Source organism: Vanellus vanellus (genome assembly GCF_965231255.1).
Source record: "Vanellus vanellus genome assembly, chromosome: 7".
Lineage (NCBI taxonomy): Eukaryota > Metazoa > Chordata > Aves > Charadriiformes > Charadriidae > Vanellus > Vanellus vanellus.
Window position 1 is genome coordinate 24,184,168 of NC_138912.1, and position 20,398 is coordinate 24,204,565.

The 20,398-nt window shown below is 44.6% G+C and overlaps 1 protein-coding gene across 5 annotated transcripts in view; it reads right to left on the reverse strand.

Annotated features, from left to right (window-relative positions):
- Positions 1–20,398, reverse strand: part of CAMK2G (calcium/calmodulin dependent protein kinase II gamma) — a 125,645-nt gene that overhangs the window by 60,023 nt on the left and 45,224 nt on the right. For all 5 annotated transcript variants that reach the window (XM_082486117.1, XM_082486115.1, XM_082486116.1 and 2 more), the window contains exon 3: positions 9,081–9,140. In XM_082486117.1, coding sequence (XP_082342243.1) covers positions 9,081–9,140 — 60 coding nt within the window. The remainder of the gene's footprint in view (positions 1–9,080; positions 9,141–20,398) is intronic.

Sequence of the window (20,398 nt, forward strand, 5' to 3'; positions counted from 1 at the left end):
TGGTTGTCTCCTGGGTCATGGTATTTGCAACGCAGTAACTCTTTCACACAGCCTTAGTAGTGCAAACTGAAAAGTGCTCTGGGATCTTCCGGACTGAACGGTGCTATTTAAAGGTCAGCCATTCATTAGAAACAGCCACAGCTCCACTTCCCAGCAGTTTCTAACCAGACATCAGACATTTGCCTGTATCATGGAGAAAGGGAGGAGGTAAGAGATACCACAAGGGGCATATTTCAATGGACAGTGCATGGTGGAAGCAGCAGAATAAAACTGAAGACTAAAACCTGCTTGATGCCCTCTTCCAAAGATATTCTACAACATGCCAGGAGATGCTGAAACTATAGATACAAACACACACAGCCAGACAGACTGCAAACTGAGCACTATCGTCTGTGGCAGCACAAGTGACAAGTGAACTGATGCAGATGGCTACCACCCACTCTCCGCTTCCCCAGCTGCTCACCAGCCTGGGCAGCCAAGATGGGAATTGTCCCACCACCTCCAAGCCTGGCTGTGCGCCAGCACGCTTCCCGCGCAGTTCACATCACTCAGGACGCCTGTCCCACGAGGAGCCACCACCAACCTGTGACTGCCTGTGAGCTGGGTGCTCAGCTCCCACCCCAGCTGTTTCTCTAATTACATTAAACACGCAGAATTCAGCTGCAGCTGCTCAGGCTGCTTCCAAAAGGACTCTTCTTTTAATTAAAAATTTGCTATTAAAAAGTATTAAATTCTGTAATGCAAATAATCCTCTAGAAATCATCTGTTCCAGCAGCTAATGACCAGCTTTGTTAGAGCAGTAACTAACAGGAGCAGGACAGTTAGCTAACAGGACGTAGCGTGCTGCTGGTAACCAGTCCCTTAGGAACATGGACTCTTCCCCTCCTCCTCCTTCCAAATCTGACACAGAGAGGTTACAGTATGCTGGATATATACCAGCTTGCTGTAAACTCCCCAAGCTCACAGCACTTCACACCAACTGCAGTTTTAAAGCTTTGGAAAATGGAAGAGAAGAAGGGCTTGTTAACTTTCTGCTCTGGTTCAGGCAGCACCAAGCTGCTGCAGGCTCTGCAAAGACAGACAAGGAACAGTCCGAAGGGAGTACAAAAAGGCCCACGCGCACGCAGAAGTGTGGGTTTCTTCTCCCCTCACCATTGTTCTCACCGTAACCTTTTTAACACTCTGGCCCTAAAAAATGAGGTTAAAGTAGTGCCCTTTCTGCCGTACATGGTGCCAAGACAGGGGAAACTCCCTTATGCACAGAAATTCACAGCCCAGAAAGAAGCTGCAGGGAGAACAGTATCTTTCCTGTTAAGAAACCGGTCCTTCTGCAGAGGTAAGAAGCAAAAGTAAAAAAAGAAAACACAAAGTATTTTTTTTTAAAAATTTCAGTGCCAACTGAATGTTATTTTTCCTTTGATTTTGCAATGTCTGTATTGAAAGGCTGAAGTTCAGCACATGATACATAACATTTAGCGTGCCCTACTTAAACACTACATGAGCCAAAAGAGTGCATTAGCAGGAATATTTCCTACTCTCCTGATAAGAGTGCAATCACGACCATCCAGAATTGTTATTCATAATTTCCGATTATCCACATACCAGATGAGCAAAGTACTTTTGATAACCACTAGCATTATATGAGAGCTTTTTCTAAAAACCCCCAAAATAATAACAAGCCAACTTTACTGGTGTCTCAAAGAAAATACACAGAGAACACTCACTTTATCAGAATTAAGAAAATAAAGACAGAGGCTGTGACAAGTTTTAGGTCTCTTATACAGGCTTTGTAACTTTGCTACACACATTCCTGCCACCAGGGACGAACGAGCTCTAGGTGTTGCAAAGCAGTGCTCCTGCCCATGCTGGCAGGTCTTCTGCCTGACATCCCCCCAACCTTGCTCTATTAGCCTGATTTTCACAACTCCTTTCTCGAGTTGCCCAGCACAGTCATGACACCGTGCCACAGAGGCAAGCTCTGTTCAAATGGCAGGATGACGCTTGCGCGATTTCACCAGAGTGCAGCCATCCCTCTGTTCTCTTCAGCGCTCAGGCAGGGGAACCCCAAAGGAGGCTCCTTCCATTTCCTCAATGCTATTCTAACTAGGGAGGGGAAAAAAAAAAAGTAGGGGAATCCTCCTCCTCTGACTTTTGCAGTACCTTTGAATTTGAGTGCACTGAGTCTGGCCATGATCCCACTATTTTTTTTTTCCTTAAGGGATTGCTTGCATATAGATAAATCTCGCAGCTGAACAGATGAATAATGAAATCGGAATACCTCTCCAGTACAGACCACAAAGACATACAAAATAAATATAACCCCTGGCAAGGAAGAAAACGCAATTGTTACTCCACTCCCAAATTGAGGGGATCACGGTGAAACATTTTTCTTAAAACTACAGGAAAAGCTATAGGAAGAAGAGGCAGACAAAGGAGAAAACAAGAAGAGGTAAATAAAGAATAGATAGTGAAAGAGGTAACCAGGAGAATCAGAACGAGAAATAAAAGGCTGGATTGCGTGGGGTTTTGGGGAGCCTCCTCTCAGCAAGACATCCACAAATACTCACCTAAATGCCTAACAACAGTACAGGGACCAGAAAGAATAAACGGTAACTTGCAGCTCAAAGGCTCAAAGTTTCCAGCAGGAATGCACTCTATCTGATATTCTGTTTGGTTGTTTGTTTTAGGTGTTTTTGTTTTGTTTGGGGGGGGGGGGTTGCATGTTTGGTGGTTGGGTGAGTTTTTTGTTGTTTTTGTTTTTTGTTTGTTTGTTTGTTTGTTTTGGGGGCTGGGGGTGTGTGGGCAGGAGGAGAGGAGAGCAAGTTAAAGGCGTAAGGCCAAGAACATAATTGTTTGACTTCTTATGAAACCCAGCAATTTGCTGTCCTCTCAGACAGCCCCATGACACTTCCAAGGAAAAGCTGCTCAGTAACTGAGAAAGCTGTAAAGAGTAACTCTTGCTACAAGGTCTCCTCTCCCCCATGCCCCCCTTCCCCACACCATCCCCTCTCTGCACCAGTTTCACTGGAGAGAAGGAGCAGTCCCCCAGCAACAGAAATCACAAGGCATCAGCTTTAAATAGCAGGCCAGGCACGGGAGCATCCCACTTGGAAACCGCGGATTTTCCATAGGGTAGCAAGCATGGCCAAACCACTGGAGAAACCCCAGTGTTTTAACTATTCTTTGCACATAACATCCTTTCTGTCCCAAATTGCAAAGGCAGTCTGGATGTCTGCAGCCAAATGAAAACAAGGAAATCTGCTGTTTACAGCAAAACACAGCCTACGTTTTTTTCTTGTTCACCAAGGAAGCAATTCAAATCTCTTGTTAAGGAAAAGGTGACAGGAAAACATTCCGAGTGGCAGCAGGGGGAAAAAGTGAGAGCCCGCTTGTCAAGAGTAGTATCTCAAAATGAGGAATGAGCAAACCTGAAGTTGTGGCTCATACCTCTAAGACAATAAATCCAGTATTAGGTCTGCAGACATGATCAACGCATCCTATTTCCCACCCAGGTTAGATATGAGTGTTGTGGGATTCTGCAGCTGAGCTGCACACAGAAACACAGCATCCTTCTTGGTCCTTCCAGCAATCCACACCTTGATCATAACCCATAAGGGCACACAAACTGGAGGCTTGCCTTTTTTTTTTTTTTTTTTTTTAAACACACAACCATCAAAATCACTCCCATGAGACAGAGGTACTAGGAGGACAGACTACTTGTCAAAGGAAGTAAAACTGAACTGGGTCAAAAGAAATTCTAATTCACAGGAGACTTCTATACCATTTTCTTCCCATTTCAAATAAGGACATGTCCAAAATTGTGGTTTATGCTGAGAGAAGCGAACAGATAGAAGTTAAAATAAGTGCAAGTACATTTTGGAGAAAAAGTCAGAAGTAGGAAAAACCTGAAAAAGCAATAATTCTGATAGATGCTGAGGACAGCATTTCACTACTGCTATAAATTGCCTCAAAGAAATTAACTCTGAAGCAGTTCAGCAAAGGATATGAAGGCAGAAATCAGAAACAGAATTTGGCTCTGGCTCTTGGGCTACTACCAGCCTCTCTTAAAATATGTACTTTTATTATTCTAGACCTAAGTGCATGCAATTCTTCACAGCAAAGGCTGCCATGAGCTGGGACACAACAACTGACCAGAAGTGCTCAGTTTGAGCTATGAACAAATTATATTAGAGAACTACTTTTGTACAGTTGTGTTAAAAATACCTAAGAAAGAGTACAGATCACCTGGTAACAAATCCAAAGAGGAGTCACTTATTTAGACTGGCATAACAAAGAAAATTTAGGAGAAGGGCAACACCTAACAACATGGTGGACAAAATCCATGCATGGAGCAGACTTGATGGTGCACTGAAGGAGCCACAATCCCACTCTTGTAGGAGAACACAGGAATACTAGAGAAGAGTTTTCAAAATTATGAATGATATTTTTTGTCAAATTTTGCATCATGAGTGTTTTGGGAGCTCTAGGAAAAGTCACGTTCAGCACTGTGCTGAACCCCACATCTGCACTGGACCAGCTTGCAGGAACATAATAGGGTTCCCAACTCTGTCACTGCTCTAATATTTGATGAGAGGAAGCATGGGAAAGACTGAATTCTCCACAAGAGAATCCCTTTGTAGTGAATGAGTTACAGGACTTAAAAATCAATAACACAGATCGACTGAAATAAAGTTTACAACTAAGAAGAAGACCAAAAGAGCTGTTCCAGTAAGCAAGAGCAGATACTCAACATACTGTAAGTTTAGCTCTACAACAAAGAAAAGGCAATGGTGAAGTTTATCTTAGCCATTGCACGAGCTTCAGTAGCACAATCAAGCAAACATCTCCTTTGAAGGGTCAGGGCCATCAGCATGCTTATAGAAACTTGCTTCTCTCCTGCAAAGCAGGGACCAAGGGAGAAGAGAACCATATCATTCTCTTCTATGTGTTCCCAAATACATCCACGTCAAATGCCCGTAAGATTTATAGATAAGTGAATCACTGGAACAGTAAGTTGTTCAAGAAGTGGAATTCCCCATAGAGCTGTGACTCTTGCCAACTTCCACAGGCATTTTATCTGCTTACAGACAGAGGGGTTTTAATGGTGTTGCTTTCTGCCTCTCTTTAACACTCCCATATCCTCAGTAATGGGTGCATCTTTTTTGCCTTTAAGACAGGATGAAGTGAACAGATCACTGATTGATCTCCATCCAATTCTGTTGTATTTGATGAGCATGGCTGGCAAATGGTTCCTCTGGACCAGAACGCAAAATACTCTAGGGAGTTGTCAGGAGGAAAAAAAAAAAAAAAAAAACAACAAGCTGGAAGTTAGGGAAAGACATTCTTCCTCTACTGAAATAAAGTCTGAGGTGACCAGCTATAGCGGCACATTCAAATGTATGTTGCACAATGAGAGCATGGTACATACCATGAATCAGAAATCAAACAATTGCCTCAAGTCAACTTTCTTCAGCCCAGACAAAAAACCTTACTGCAACACTAAGGCTCTCAGAAGGATTACTCCACTATGATTACCTTGGCCATAAAGTACATCTAAAGACAAGACAAAACATCCAATTACAGAGCGACAACCTATAATTAGGGCTGAGATTTGAGGAAGGCATGTTAGGATAGCTCAGAAAACAGTCATTTCACAACGAGCAACAGCAAATGGAAATACCACCATTATTTTGCACCTAGAGTAATCTTTATTTTATCTGAGTAGCAGTGTTATGGTCAGTATGTTGCAGTTCAGAATCTCCATAGCAGAATCATCTGTCTTGCAGCACATGGATAAGAACCACAAATTCAACAATAGGTTTGCTTCATATCCTGTGTCCAGGCAGGAGAGAAAAGCAGTCCACCTCGCAGAGTCCTAACTTTCAGTCCACTGCACCAGAGTCACTAGAGGCTCAGATCACTGTGGAAGAGCAAGACATGCTGCAACACAGTTTGTAACAAAAGCAGTAACAACAAAACTTAATGGCGAAACTAAATCAAGTGCAAAATCTGCAGAATTCTTCAGGATTAGTGCAGAGTTACTAGCATAGCTCACACTGAGGCAACACACCAAGATTCATCCAGAAGAGTTTACAACACAGAATGGCAGTAACTAGGTGATTACTAACTGCTGATACACGTTTCAAGGGAAAAACCGACTGCTATGTCAGAACACCATGTTTCCCTTCTATGACAACCTAACAAGTCCAAGGAATATGAAGGCAGCAATGCATGTAGCATCTGGACTTCAGCAAGGTTTCTGACAGCATCTGATGTGCTATTTCCATAAGCAATTTAGAAAAAAATGTGTATTCAGAACTAGCTTACAATGGTGTATGCAACTCACTGAACAAACATACCCAAAATTGATCACTGTCAAACTGCAACAATGTATCAAGTGGTATCTTCAAGTGTTTGTCCGGAGTCCAACAGTATTCAACAGTGTTATTAATTATCTACATGATGCAATATACAGCATTGTTATTAAAGATCATGTTACTGTGGAGGGAGCTGCAACCCTATTATACTATAAGGAGATAAATGAAAATGGCCTTAACAAATCTGGGGGCGGGGGAGACACCTGCAGAGTGGATTTCTTCCTGTTTGTTTTAATAAAGACAAATGTAATGTACACTTTGATAGGAATCTGCATCTATACAAGATGGGAAAATTATTTGCTTGCCAGAAGTTCTGCAGAAAGTAGTCTGGAGCAATAATGAGTCAGAAAACAAAAGTGTATCAACAGCACATTTAAATGACAAGCTTCACAGGCTGATGTACAAAACAAGAGTATCTTTGGTAGGACAGGCGAAGCAATTCTTCCCCCTCCAGTCAGCACTGACATGGCCTTAGAATCTTACATCCAGTTTTGTGCACCACATTTCTAGAAAGATATGAAGCAACTGGAGAGCGTCCAGAGAAGGAAAAGGCTGGGGCGCGGGGGGGGCGGACTGGAGGTCTAGAAAACATGACATAATGACGTATGAAAAAAGATTGAAAGAACTGGGTTTGTTTAGTCTGAAGAAAAAGACAACTAAAAAGAGACATGATAACAGTCTTCAAGTATGTAAAAGATTGTTACAAGAAAGAAAAACTACTTTCCGCATATCTCCAGATAGAACTCGAAACTACAAGCTAAGACTGCGGCAAAGTATGTTTTTTCTGATGTCTAACTGACAGAAAAATTAAACATTTGAAAGATTGCCACTAGGGGCTGTGGAAGCATTAAAGGTTTTTAAAAACAAACATGCCTGAAACCAGCCAGGTATAAAAGGTTTTCACAGGACTGCTGAATGGACCATATGACTTCCCAAGGTCTTATTCAACACACTTTGATTCTGTGCTGTAGGCACAAAATTTAATTCCTTTATTGCTATTTGTGACCACCCCTTGAATTTAGAATGACTAGTCTCTCTATCTTAAGAGAAAAACTGTTCATTTTAGGAAGACAAGAAATGCTCTGTAGAAAATGCAAGAACCAGTGACATTCCCCCAAACTGTCTTTTCCAAACCACAATACAACAGGAGACAAGCATTGCCACTCATTACAGATGAGGAACAAGCTGTAGAATTGAACCAGGAATGTGATACATCTCTGTTTTCAGTGTGGTTTACTTATAAAAGTGGTTTTCCTTTTGTGTATAAGATTTACCCTGTAAGAGGCCTAGCAAGAAAAGATGTCAGAAATTATAAAAAGGAGAGATGATGAAAATGAAGTTAAGGCCAAAATAAAAAGTGACATCACCTACTAAACTAAGTGCAACAAGTCTTATGTGGCAAATGAAGCTTGATAACTAGATAGTATGAGTTTTAGTCATTCTGAAAATTGCCAAGCAATAAATTTACCAGCCAATATATTCATCAGTGCAAATTACTGTAGAAGGTGGCCACTGCTCCTCTCCTCATGCCATACCTCCACAACTACACTCAGATGGAACAAAGCTCTTTTTGCTGAAAAGCTGCTACTAAGGTGCTTTGCATTTTTGAGGTCCCGAGCTTGTGGTAACTGCTTCTTCATCACATACAGAACCAGCTATAGATGTAAGCCCACGGGGTATGTTGTAAGGCACCTTTCTTCTCCCAGGTCTTCAGAGGATAGGAGCAAGTCATTATGAAGCTGAAAGTCAGGAGACCAGACAGATGCCCTTAAAACGTTATCTACGCTGACAGATAGGGTTATGCAAAGGAAAGACAATGCAATGCATCACAGGTTTTCCAGACATGGATATTTAAGAGTGCTTTGGTTGAAGGTGGCAGTTTGGTATTTCTTAATGTTTTCTTAAATAAATTAACTCAAATTAGACCTTAGCCAGGATCCTAGAGGCTTTATTTATTTAAAGATCCTAAAAAGGGCATTATTAATGGTCCAAATTTTTTGCTTGAAGCAACTTCCAGCAAGGTGAAATTTCTCTAACAGAAAACTTAGGACAAATTTCCATGGTGCTTTGGAACTAGATAAAAGTCCATGCCCTCTCACTACAGTTCAGTAGTTGTGCCTTATTTTGCCTCTTCCTGTATTTCTAGACAAAACTATTCCCTTTACTCCATTACCTTTTTTTTTATTATTATTTTTTAAAATCACTGCCAAAACGGGCAATTTGGTTTTGGTCTCTTGTTTTTTAAGTAAGTGGCCACTGTAATGAGAAGAGATGACATATTAGCCCACCCTCCTTTAACTTCGGGCATGTCCCCAAATACAGCATTTAAACAGATACCTCAAAAAGTGACAAGAAGAGGAAACAAAAGGCAGGCGTGGGGAAAACAAACACAACAGCTCATTCCCATTAGAGAATGTCAGATGGGCAGACAAGAGCCATGCATCACTCAAGGAACAGGGACAGCTCTGCATGGGCGAGCGGACAGGAAACCAGCACCCTTTGGTGAACATCTGGGCAATGATGCCAAGGAATGGGACAGGGTCATATGCAGAATTTGTCAAAGAGAGAAACTGGGGTGATTTCAACAGGCAAGTCTGATGAGTTGTTGTGAACATTCAGAATACACCTGCTGTTGCACAGCTCACTAGATGAGACACATTACTACCCTCTCACCCCCATCCCTCTGAGCCCAAGGAGCTTTACCAATATTTGGATGCTTTAGAAGTCGGCAGATTCGAGCTTCACGTTCCAGTTTCTGGTGATCTGAAAGAGAATAAGAAACAAGGCGTTAAGCACCACAACTCTGAAGTAAGCTCTTGTTCATATTCAGTGCAGAAAGGAACACAGTGACCCAGCATTCATCAAGAGAGCTGGGAACTCCCAGAACCCGACTGTTTCCCAAAACCTCACAGCCCTTTCAGGCAAGGATTATTCAGCTGAGGCTACAGGAGGACCTCTGCTCCTGCTACAGAGCTAGCACTAAACTGGTATTCCCTCCTTGGATTCACAGTGAGTACCACCAGAGTCAAAGACACCGCTCTTCCGTAAGCCTCACAAATATGCAAAGCCAGTGACATCCCTTCTGAGACTTACCCCCTTTCTCCAACACGGAAGAGGAAAAGTGTCTGAAGAAACAGCCCACATGAAATGGGAAAAGGACCTGCTTCTACTCCTGGGAAACACTGGGGAAGAAGGGCAAAGTAGGGAAGAAATACATAGTTCCTGCTAGTGCACAGCCATCACATGAAACAGGGAACTCTGCCAGCTCCAGTGAACCGTAAAGGTAACCATACTTCAGTACCCATGGACGGACTCGCTGGTGAAATGCTGATCAAGCACTTTGAGATCTCCAGGCGAGAAGTTCTGCCCAAATGCTAAGTATGCTTATTCCAGCCCAAAGGCAACATCAGTTCAAGCATGACTGTCATCTGGATTAAAGAAAAAAATATCAAGGACAGTAAAAAGTGGTTTCTCCTCCCTAGAAATGTAACATGCATGAATGCAAGGAAAGGAGAGGGAGCTAGAGCAACCCTGCCCGTCTCAGCCAAGAGGCCTTTTAGCCACTGAGGCTCAAACAGGAGCTACAGCAATGACGAGTCCTGAACTTTCACTACAAAACCCCCATCCTCTCACATGAAATACTCACATCAGACAAGCACAGATTCATCGAAAGGATCCGAAGGAGGCAAATCTTTTAGGCAGCCCTGGCAGCTGCTAAACTCTAGACTTTTGGGGATGCAGATGCATAGAAAAATGCAAGAAGCAAGGATTGCCCTTCATCCCAAGTCCAGCCATCAAAATAATACAGGAAGGGCAAGCAGCAGTCCCTGCCTGCTCTTGACATTTCTTGTGTAGCAGATCTTCAGCACACAGGCTTGAAAACACACCTTCTCTGCATCCCCTGTGACACACATCTCCACAACAGTAAGCAGGATCCTTGGCTAGTTGGGCTACTCAGCAGATCACTGGTAGAAATGCAGCATTCTCCAATTTATAGGAAACCCACTATAGACCCACTTCAACAAACCCGCACTGCACTGCTCTGCCCGAGAACAGCCTGTGCAGCTCCATGGTCTCTGCATGGTCTTCCCTTCCTTTTGTAAAGGAAGACTTTGGGCAACTGTTCTCTTCCCCGTGAGCAGGCGACTGAGACTGAGCCAGATCTCAGCTCAGAACACTTTTCTCTCCCAAGCTGGGAATAACAGCTCAGGGCAATGCAGGATTTGTCTTCTTTCCCACTGCTGAACTGTAGAAAACGTCCCAATTAATATTTTATAGGGCTGAGATGTGCTTACATCCTCATCTGCTACTGTTCAGGGATAGGGGAAGGTAAATTACTCCTTTCATCTATCCTTCGTTCTAAGTCCTGGAAATTATTGTTGTTGTTGTGTATATTTTACAGTTCTATGCCAGAACCACTCTCCAATAAAGTAGCAGGCAGCAAGAAAGCCTGGAGAGCTTCCACGCTCCCGATGCCTTGGTGCAGTGCAAGCGCTTTCTCACCTGCATTGCTGAGGAGGGGCGGGGGTGCCTTGGCTTCCCTTTTAGCAGCATCTCTCAAAAATGAAGTTTTGCAAAACACAGTTGCAAGGTAACAGACTGTGCTGCATATTCGGCACTTGGGCCAGATTCTCACAGCAGGACAGCAATTTAAGATAAACTTGCTTGCACGCCTGGGTCTTGCAAATCCCCCACTTACCCTCCCAGCTCTACTTGGAACTCCTGCAGAAGGGGATCTTTCACCCACCCGGATCACGTTGCCCTCGTGCACAGCTACACTTGCTGAGAATCTGTTCCCAAGTACAAGGACACAGGGAAGCAGACAGCAAAAACAGCTGAGCAAAGGGGGAAGGAGAGGTAAGAGCTCACCACGTGCTACTCAGCCACCAAGTCCTGACAGCCAGGACGGACAGCTGACAGGAGCGAGGCTCAAACAAAATGACATAACCATCAAAATGCCATGGGAGATGTAAATCAAGAGCAATTGCTCCCCTGAAATCCTACACCATCGTGCAGAGGGAGGGGAGCGGGCAGGGCAGCTAGTGATCATGGGCAGCAGCCACACCAGAACTTGTGACAAGAGGTCATCACCCCACACCCCATCCCTCCAGCACCACACAGCCTGGCTGGAGACCAGAGGAGGAGTACAGCGCTCCGGTCACAAGGTACAGGAAACTATTTCTGGTCGGGGGGGAAAGCATACCACACTCTTCTGTCTCCAGGGCAACAAAACAGGCAAACTCAAGCACAACTCCCAAGGAGAACGCACACTCCAGCCCAGGAGAAGCCAGCCACCACAACCCAGAGCAGCCAAAGGTCAGGCTGGGCGGGTTTCCTGCCGCGGGTCCCTCCCAGAGGATCACGGGTCCTGTTCCTGCAGGATCACCCGTCCTGTTGCAGGCGGCACCAGAACACAGCCCAACCTGTGGCTTGCAAAGAGCCCTGCCCCATTCCCAGAGAGAGCCCCTTTTTAAATCTTTCTTCATTGCCTGGTGGCTTTTGGCACAGTGTAGGCATTTGACTCTCGTTCAACGGATCAGCGACAGAGTCAATTTGGTACTTGTTGGGAACAACCCGGTACCTAAATGCATAAGGAATAAACACGGAGCTGCAATTTTTCTACCTTTCCCTGGTCTAACAATTGTAATTTCCAGTAGTAGACAGAAAAAAAAATTCTCCGAGTCCAGCAGGGCAGTCAAAGGCCGGGCTTTATCACACCTCTTATATGGGGGTCTCACCAAACCTTAAAAATGCAAAGTATTCTTAACTGTATTAGAATAAGGATTAAAAGACAACATGGGTTCAGATTCCTGCCTTACCAAGAGCTTGCAAAGCAAATAGTTTCTCTTCCTTCTGCCCCCAAAGATCAAACGTATTTCTGCAAGCCATTTGTGGAGTGAAGGTGTTTGTTTTTAATGAACTGTGGAAGTACACCTCGTAGCTAAGAGAAACACAGCAACACATCTGACCTACCTTACAGGACCCCAGCCCTGGAACATTAGGCCTATTCCCCACCTTTTACAAACTATGAAATGCAACCAGCAATTTCCATGACTTGCCTAAAACACAGTATATCCCCTAGAAAACATAAGGGTTCACATTCAAGACTTCAAGTGATAAATAAAGCCATACACCCACAGAAGTTACTCTAAATGTTAGTTATCCTTCCTGTTAAAATTTAGCACTGCCATTCCAAGTCTGAATTCATCTACCTCCTGCTTCCAAATATTGAATTTCATTAAGCTCTTTTCCTGCTATGTTACAGAGCTGTCTAGCCCTAAACAATAGCTGATGCTTAAAACTTAAGTACAGGATATTACAAACACTCATCTAATATTCATTTACTGTTTTCCAGCCAAAAAAAGAGAATCTTGCTATTTGGACAATTCTTCTATATACAGTCTGAAGCAATGAGAATCTACACAGAGAAGTGTAGTCTAGTCTACATAGCTCTTTTGCAGCAAAATTTAAGATGCATATGCTTAAGGAGATGGTGCTTAAAATCAGCAGGAGAAAGCTTTCTCATGTTTGATACACAAACTAAGGTGTGAATATCTATTTCTCTTTATCAGTCCTTTATATGATATGATTTCTGCATCTTGGTTCAGCATGTGAGACTACATTTAACCCAAGTACCTTTATCATTATTGTTCTGCAAATACTGCGCTAAGTGTCATTCTGGTAACATTAATACCGGGTCTCTTCAGAACATACCTGATAAGAAACTGCCTGTTCAGAGAATTTCTCTGGGTTGGGTTTTGATTAGTCTAGGGATTTACTTTAATAGAAAACAAGAATGATTGTGTTAGCATCATTAGTGAGAGTTAAGGACCCGCAAAAATGGAACCGCTTCATTTTATACAAACATGCAGTCCATTCACTGGGACACGACTGCTCGTGCACAATGGACGGACAGAAGTGGCTGTGCGCAATTAATAATGTCACAGCTGTAAGAATCTCTAACTGAGTAGGTTAAACCAAAACCAACCCTGACTGAATACAGAAGACAGCAGACCAAAACCGTGATAATTTGGCCAGTGTGCCGTAAATACATCAAACTTCAGCAGATAAACAGCATAGTGTAATACAAAACAAAGATGTACCCCACAGAAATAATAAACAAAATGCAGCCAGCTTTACTTCACGAAAACCTGGCAATCTCCAGCAGGGTGGGGAATATGATTAGTTTTATATTGATGTGCATTTCTTACTCTTTTGTAAGAAAATCCTTTCATTGTCTGACCACTTAAGTCTGTTACCCCAAAGATGCAGTGGCAGATATGGATGAATAATGTTTAAGACCCAACTTCTGGGATGCATTCTTCTCCATGGAATCAGTTCTCTGTTTTCTACTCTATCCACTACATACACAGCTGCTTTGCAGGAGGTTTTTCCTCACCAGGTCTTTCTCCTCCAAGGGCTCCTGAGGCCTGGGGAACATTTTCAGACACACAGACAGGGCACAGGACATCTACAAATCCCAGTAGTCTCGAGCTGTCAAGTGAGAACATTTACATACCACCACCACCACCAAAGATGAAGAAAAAGGTCACTGTGCCTAATCAGCCTGCTAGGAAGTTGTGCTGAGAAGAAAGAACTGCCAGAGAAGCACAGGGAGACCCGTCTGCGTGGAGCTGAGGTACACTTGCAAAAGGCTTGCAAAAGTCTGGAGAAAGACACCTGCAACAAACCCGAGAAGGAGATCAGTCCCAACCAAGCCGGGTGAGGGGAGAACTTGAGCTGAGGAGCAGGAGAAGACGGTTAGGTCTCTGGTGCCGACGCTGCCACCCTGCACAGGCAGCACAGCACAAAACCCTCCAGGCCTCAGACATAGCTATGATGCCCTGACTGACTCCCGCTCCCGAGAGATGTGGGGAGGGGTTTTGTTTCAGCTGCAGGCAGCTGCCATGCAAACATGCATTCCAGCCACAGTCTTGCCACAGGTTCCTCAAAGTACCAGTGACCGGGGAGGTTGACAGAGATGTGCCCTTTGCGCCCCATCCCCTCCAACTGTCCAAGGAGCACTGACATTTATTGCTCTAAGAACAAACGTCAGCAAAACCACACCTATTTCATAGAATCATAGAATCATAGAATCAGTGAGGTTGGAAGGGACCTTTAAGATCATCAAGTCCAACCATTAACCTACCCTGATAAAAACACCACCACTCCTAAACCATGTCCCTAAGCACCTCATCTACCCTTTTCTTAAACACCTCCAGGGATGGTGAATCCACCACCTCTCTGGGCAGCTTATTCCAATGTTTAATAACCCTTTCAGTGAAAAAATGCTTCCTAATATCCAATCTAAACCTGCCCTGACATAACTTGAACCCATTTCCTCTTGTCCTATCACTTGTCGCCAGGGAGAAGAGGTCAGCTCCCATCTCTCTAAAACCTCCTTTCAGGTAGTTGTAGAGGGTGATAAGGTCTCCCCTCAGCCTCCTCTTCTCCAGGCTAAACAACCCCAGATCCCTCAGTCGTTCCTCATAAGGTTTGTCCTCCAGACCCTTCACCAGCTTTGTAGCCCTTCTCTGGACACGCTCCAACACCTCAATGTCCTTCTTGTAGTGAGGGGCCCAAAACTGAACACAGTACTCGAGGTGAGGCCTCACCAGTGCCGAGTACAGGGGGATGATTACTTCCCTAGTCCGGCTCACCACACTATTCCTGATGCAGGCCAGGATGGTGTTGGCCTTCTTGGCTGCCTGGGCACACTGCTGGCTCATACTCAGCCGGCTGTCCACCAACACCCCCAGGTCCTTTTCTGCCAGGCAGCTTTCGAGCCACTCCGCCCCCAGTCTGTAGCGCTGCATGGGGTTGTTGTGACCCAAGTGCAGGACCCGACACTTGGCCTTGTTGAACCTCATACCATTGGCCTCAGCCCATCTGTCCAGCCTGTCCAGATCCCTCTGCAGAGCCAATCTACCCTCAAGCAGATCAACACGCCGCCCCAGTTTAGTGTCGTCTGCGAACTTACTGAGGGTGCATTCGATCCCCTCATCCAGATCGTTGATAAAGATATTAAAGAGAACGGGCCCCAGCACCGATCCCTGGGGGACACCACTCGTCACTGGACACCAACTGGATTTAACTCCATTTACCACCACTCTCTGGACACGGCCATCCAGCCAGTTTTTTACCCAACGAAGAGTATACCTGTCCAGGCCATGAGCAGCCAGTTTCTTCAGGAGAATGCTATGGGAAACGGTGTCAAAAGCCTTGCAAAAATCCAGGTAGATAACATCCACAGCTTTTCCCTCGTCCACCAAGTGGGTCACCTTGTCATAGAAGGAGATCAGGTTTGACAGGCATGACCTGCCTTTCACAAAGCCATGCTGACTGGGCCTGATCACCCTGTTCTCTTGCATGTGCCGTGTGATGGCACTGAGGATGATCTGCTCCATGACCTTCCCAGGCACCGATGTCAGACTGACTGGCCTGTAGTTCCCTGGATCCTCCTTCCGGCCCTTCTTATGGATGGGCGTCACATTTGCCAGCCTCCAGTCAGCTGGGACCTCCCCACTTATCCAGGACTGTTCATAAATGATGCACAGTGGGCTGGTGAGCACTTCCGCCAGCTCCCTCAGCACCCTTGGATGGATCCCATCCGGCCCCATAGATTTGTGCACCTCCAGGTGCTGAAGCAGGTCCCTCACCATTTCCCTTTGGACTACAGGGGCTTCACTCTGCTCCCCATCCCTGTATTCTAGCTCAGGGGTCGGGGAATTCAAGGAATAACTGGTCCTACTGCTGAAGACTGAGGCAAAGACGGCATTAAGTACCTCAGCCTTTTCCTCATCCTTGGTTACTACGTTACCAGCCCCATCTACTAGAGGACAGATATTATCCTTGGTCCTCTTTTTATCGCTAATATATTTATAGAAACTTTTTTTGTTGTCCTTGACAACAGAAGCCAGGTTTAGCTCTAGCTGAGCTTTGGCCCTTCTGATTTTTTCCCTACATCGCTTTACTACCTCTTTGTAATCCTCCTGGGTGGCCTGCCCTTCCTTCCAAAGGCCGTATATCCTCTTTTTTTCCCTAAGCTGCAACACTAGCTCCCTGCTTAGCCAGGCTGGTCTTTTTCCCCGATGGCTTGTCTTACGGCACACGGGGACAGCCTGCTCCTGCGCCTTTAGGACTTCCGTCTTGAAAGACATCCAGGCTTCCTGGGCTCCTTTGCCCTGGAGGACTGCCTCCCAGGGGACTTTGTCAACCAGGCTCCTGAAGAGCCCAAAGTCCGCTTTCTGGAAGTCCAAGGTGGCAGTTCTGCTGACCCCCTTCCTTGCTTCTCCCAGAATTGAGAACTCTATCATTTCATGGTCACTGTTGCCAAGACGGCCTCCGACCATCACATCCCCCACAAGACCTTCCCTGTTTACAAACAACAGATCCAGCAGGGCACCTTCCCTAGTTGGTTCTTTCACTAGTTGTGTTAAGAAGTTATCCCCAGTACCTTCCAGGAACTTTCTAGACTGTTCCCTCCCTGCTGTATTGTATTCCCAGCAGATGTCCGGCAAATTGAAGTCTCCCACGAGGACTAGAGCTCGCGATCTTGAGACTTCTCCCAGCTGTTTATAGAATATTTCATCTGCCTCCTCATCCTGGTTGGGCGGTCTATAACAGACTCCTACTACAATATCTGCCTTGTTAGCCCTCCCTCTGATCCTTACCCATAAACACTCAATCCCATTATCACCATCATTTAGTTCAAGACATTCATAACACTCCCTGACATACAGGGCCACCCCCCCGCCTCTCCTCGCTTGCCTATTCTTCCTGAAGAGTCTATAGCCATCCATGGCAGCACTATAGCTATGTGAGTCATCCCACCATGTTTCTGTGATGGCAACTACATCGTAATTACCCTGGTGTACAATGGCTTCCAGCTCCTCCTGTTTGTTGCCCATGCTACGTGCATTAGTGTATAAGCACTTCAGCTGGGCTATTGGTCCTTTCTCCTTTTTACTGGAGGGAGCTGAAGTTCTGCCATCCCCAGACATCTTCCTAAGGAGCCCGGTTACGCCCCCTGTCTTTTCCAAGTCTAGTGCCAGCACCCCACTTTCAGGCTTTTTGCTAGCAACCTTGGATCTATCCCCATCCCCCTTCAAACCTAGTTTAAAGCCCTGTCAACGAGCCCCGCCAAGGGGCTAGAAGATAGTTCCTTCTGCTGGCAAGCAGGAGTAGAAGACAGAATGAAAAACTAATTGAAAGAGTGGACAAACCGTTCTTGAAATAAACCAAACCAAGATTTATCAGTGAAAGTGATTAATTTCACACCTACCAGAAAACAAGGTGGAAAAAAGTTAATTCTACCACACTTTCTCAAACAAGCATTAGAAACATAGCAGAGTTTCGAAACCGTTCCACATGCAAAGGAGCACACCCACTGAAGCGTTTACTGGCTTACTTTACCAAACTGCAGCTATATTGAGGTCCTGTGGCTAAAGCTCGCTCTTTATTTAGTACACCTGCCTTAAGAAGAAAAAAAAAAAAACAACACGGGGGGGAGATGGGGGGACGACGACGGGGACACGACGACAGGAAAGACAGGACAACTTTTAGCAGCCTAAAAGTTTAGCCACCCCAATGGGAAGGCAGATTCTTTCCTAAATGCAGTAAAAAGCAGCAGCAACAAAACTAATGCTTAGTTGTGAATCATGTCTGCTTGATAAGAAACTGTCATGAAGAAAAAAGCTTGCTCCTCTCTTTTACCAATAAATAATCTTCCTGCCCTCAACTGGAATATACAATCCGGCTGCTCAATACTACAGTCCACCTGTCTTCACCCTGCACTAGGACCATGCTCTATCATTGCTGTTAAAGGCGGCTTGAAGCTATCATTCCTGTGGGAACACAATCTAGATTACATTTCTGAGAATGGGAAGAGTCCGGAAGAGGAATCAAACCCAAAGCAATAAATTCAGTTTGATTGCTGTCATCATGCCAATTCCGGGAGATAGTCAATTGGTGCCAGCTGCTAAGATATCATTTGAGTTGCTTCAAGACAGAAATCGAATTTGCATCAACTACATTTTGTAGTGTGAGACTAGTCTGAGCCTTCAGGTTCCTTCATGCTTTTCTTTGCCTTTTTAAATTTAAACTTCCTCTCTGAGACATTCCCTGCAAAAGAGAGCTAGCTCCCTCATCCTGCACATCAAGCCATAGGCTTTTCCCCATATTCTCTTATTTTTCGAACAAGGCTGTGCTATAGAACAGCTGAGAGATCTCAGCATTTGCAATAGGGTGGCATGGGACAGTATGTCGTCCCACACCACGAATTTAAACATGAGTAGCGGCAAGTCTCAGGTCACCACTGTTTCCCCTTCTGCAGAAATTAGTAGAAAAACAAAAAATCATCCTAGGCCTTAAGAATGACCAGAGCCCCCATAGGTTCAGTATATCCTTTCTGACAAGCGCTAACAGCAGATGCCTAAAGAAAAATAAAAGAAAATAAGCATATAACAACACTTTCCAAACGCTCTCCCTCCCTCCAGCTACTTGCAACTCAGGACTTTGATGTTTCCATTTCAGTGTTCCTACACTGCCATTTCAAAGACTAGCCAAAATTAAAAAATTTGTAACAGCATACTATCCCCACTGCAGGTGACATTTCTGAATACCAGATTCTGCTTTCCAGCCTTCCAGTGTGGAATGACCCCAGTAGCATGACATCCCATGCATGAGGGCAGAGGGGCATCCGTCCCCTACCACCACCACCAGCAGCATCTCTGCTGCAGCGACTGCACAAGAGTCATGAAGTCAGCAAGGGGAAGACACGGCTGAATCAAGCAGGTGAAGATGAAACAGCAAAGCTCCACTTTTCTCACCCAGTGAAAGCTAGAGAAACAAGACAGGGGTGAAATCCTCATCACTTGCCTTCAGCTACTGACAAAGGAGGTTCAAGTGCCAATAGGACACAACAAACAAATACATGACTTCTTTCAAGAAATGCTGGCAGACCTACTTTCTGAAAAAACCTTTCCTCCAGCAAAACCACTAATATTATTACCTTGTAACAGCTTTTTCCCATGCTTTCGCAACCTCCCAGAAACAAACAACTCCATGCATGAAAGTGTAATACTACCCCTCACAGTACATAGACACATGGATCTTAAAGACAGCCAGAAAGCTCATACAGCTGGTAACAAGCTGTGTTTCCACACACTAGTATCTGTGAACCTCTTGGTATTACTGTACTGGAAAAACAAAACAAACAAAATAAGAGGAACGAACTACACGAACTCAGAACAGTTTCCACTTTTTTTTTGTTCAAGTAATGCAGAAAATAGACTATCAACACCACAGAGCAGAAGTCACGATGGTTCAAGTAACTGTATTTCTATCTCTGATGAGCACCCTGAAGAGTGGGCCAGGGAAATGTATTATTTTTTCCAGTATTTCATTACCTCATACTTAGTTTGCAAAGATAATCTAACTGAAGGCAGATACGAACATGTTCACAACAACGGCAAAAGGAAAGAAGGTATTAAAAATACCTAGAAGAGATGGATCTTTTAAAAGAAGTCATAGCATGCACCTTTGCCATTGCAGTTTCTATGCTCGGTGTCATTCAAAGCTGCCTTTTCTTTTCACATGGGTATTTTTCAGTTCATCAGCAAACTTCTCCAATGTTTTTCTTTGGGTTTTCCAGCAGGTGGACCTGGTAAGGGAAGGAAAATTCCTGTCCTCTTGCTTTCAGCAGGAATGTATACGCTGAGTATTATTACCTATTGTACATGTTATAAAGCAAAAGAAAAGCAACCTGACGTGCACATTAAGGGGAAGCCAGGAGCTTGGGCTCTCACAGACACCAGCAGCTTTCCAGGAACTTCAAGAGTCAAAGGAGGTCAAATTACTGAATCAGCGCAGGCTCACAGCTATAGGTGAGAGTCATCTCTGTCACAGCCACAATAAACTATGTGAACACACAGGGGTTGAGGTGCTCAAGCCTGACACGCCACTCCTTGCCTATAAAGGCACAAATAAAACCAGTTTGGGTGTTTTCTCTCTCTCAGAGA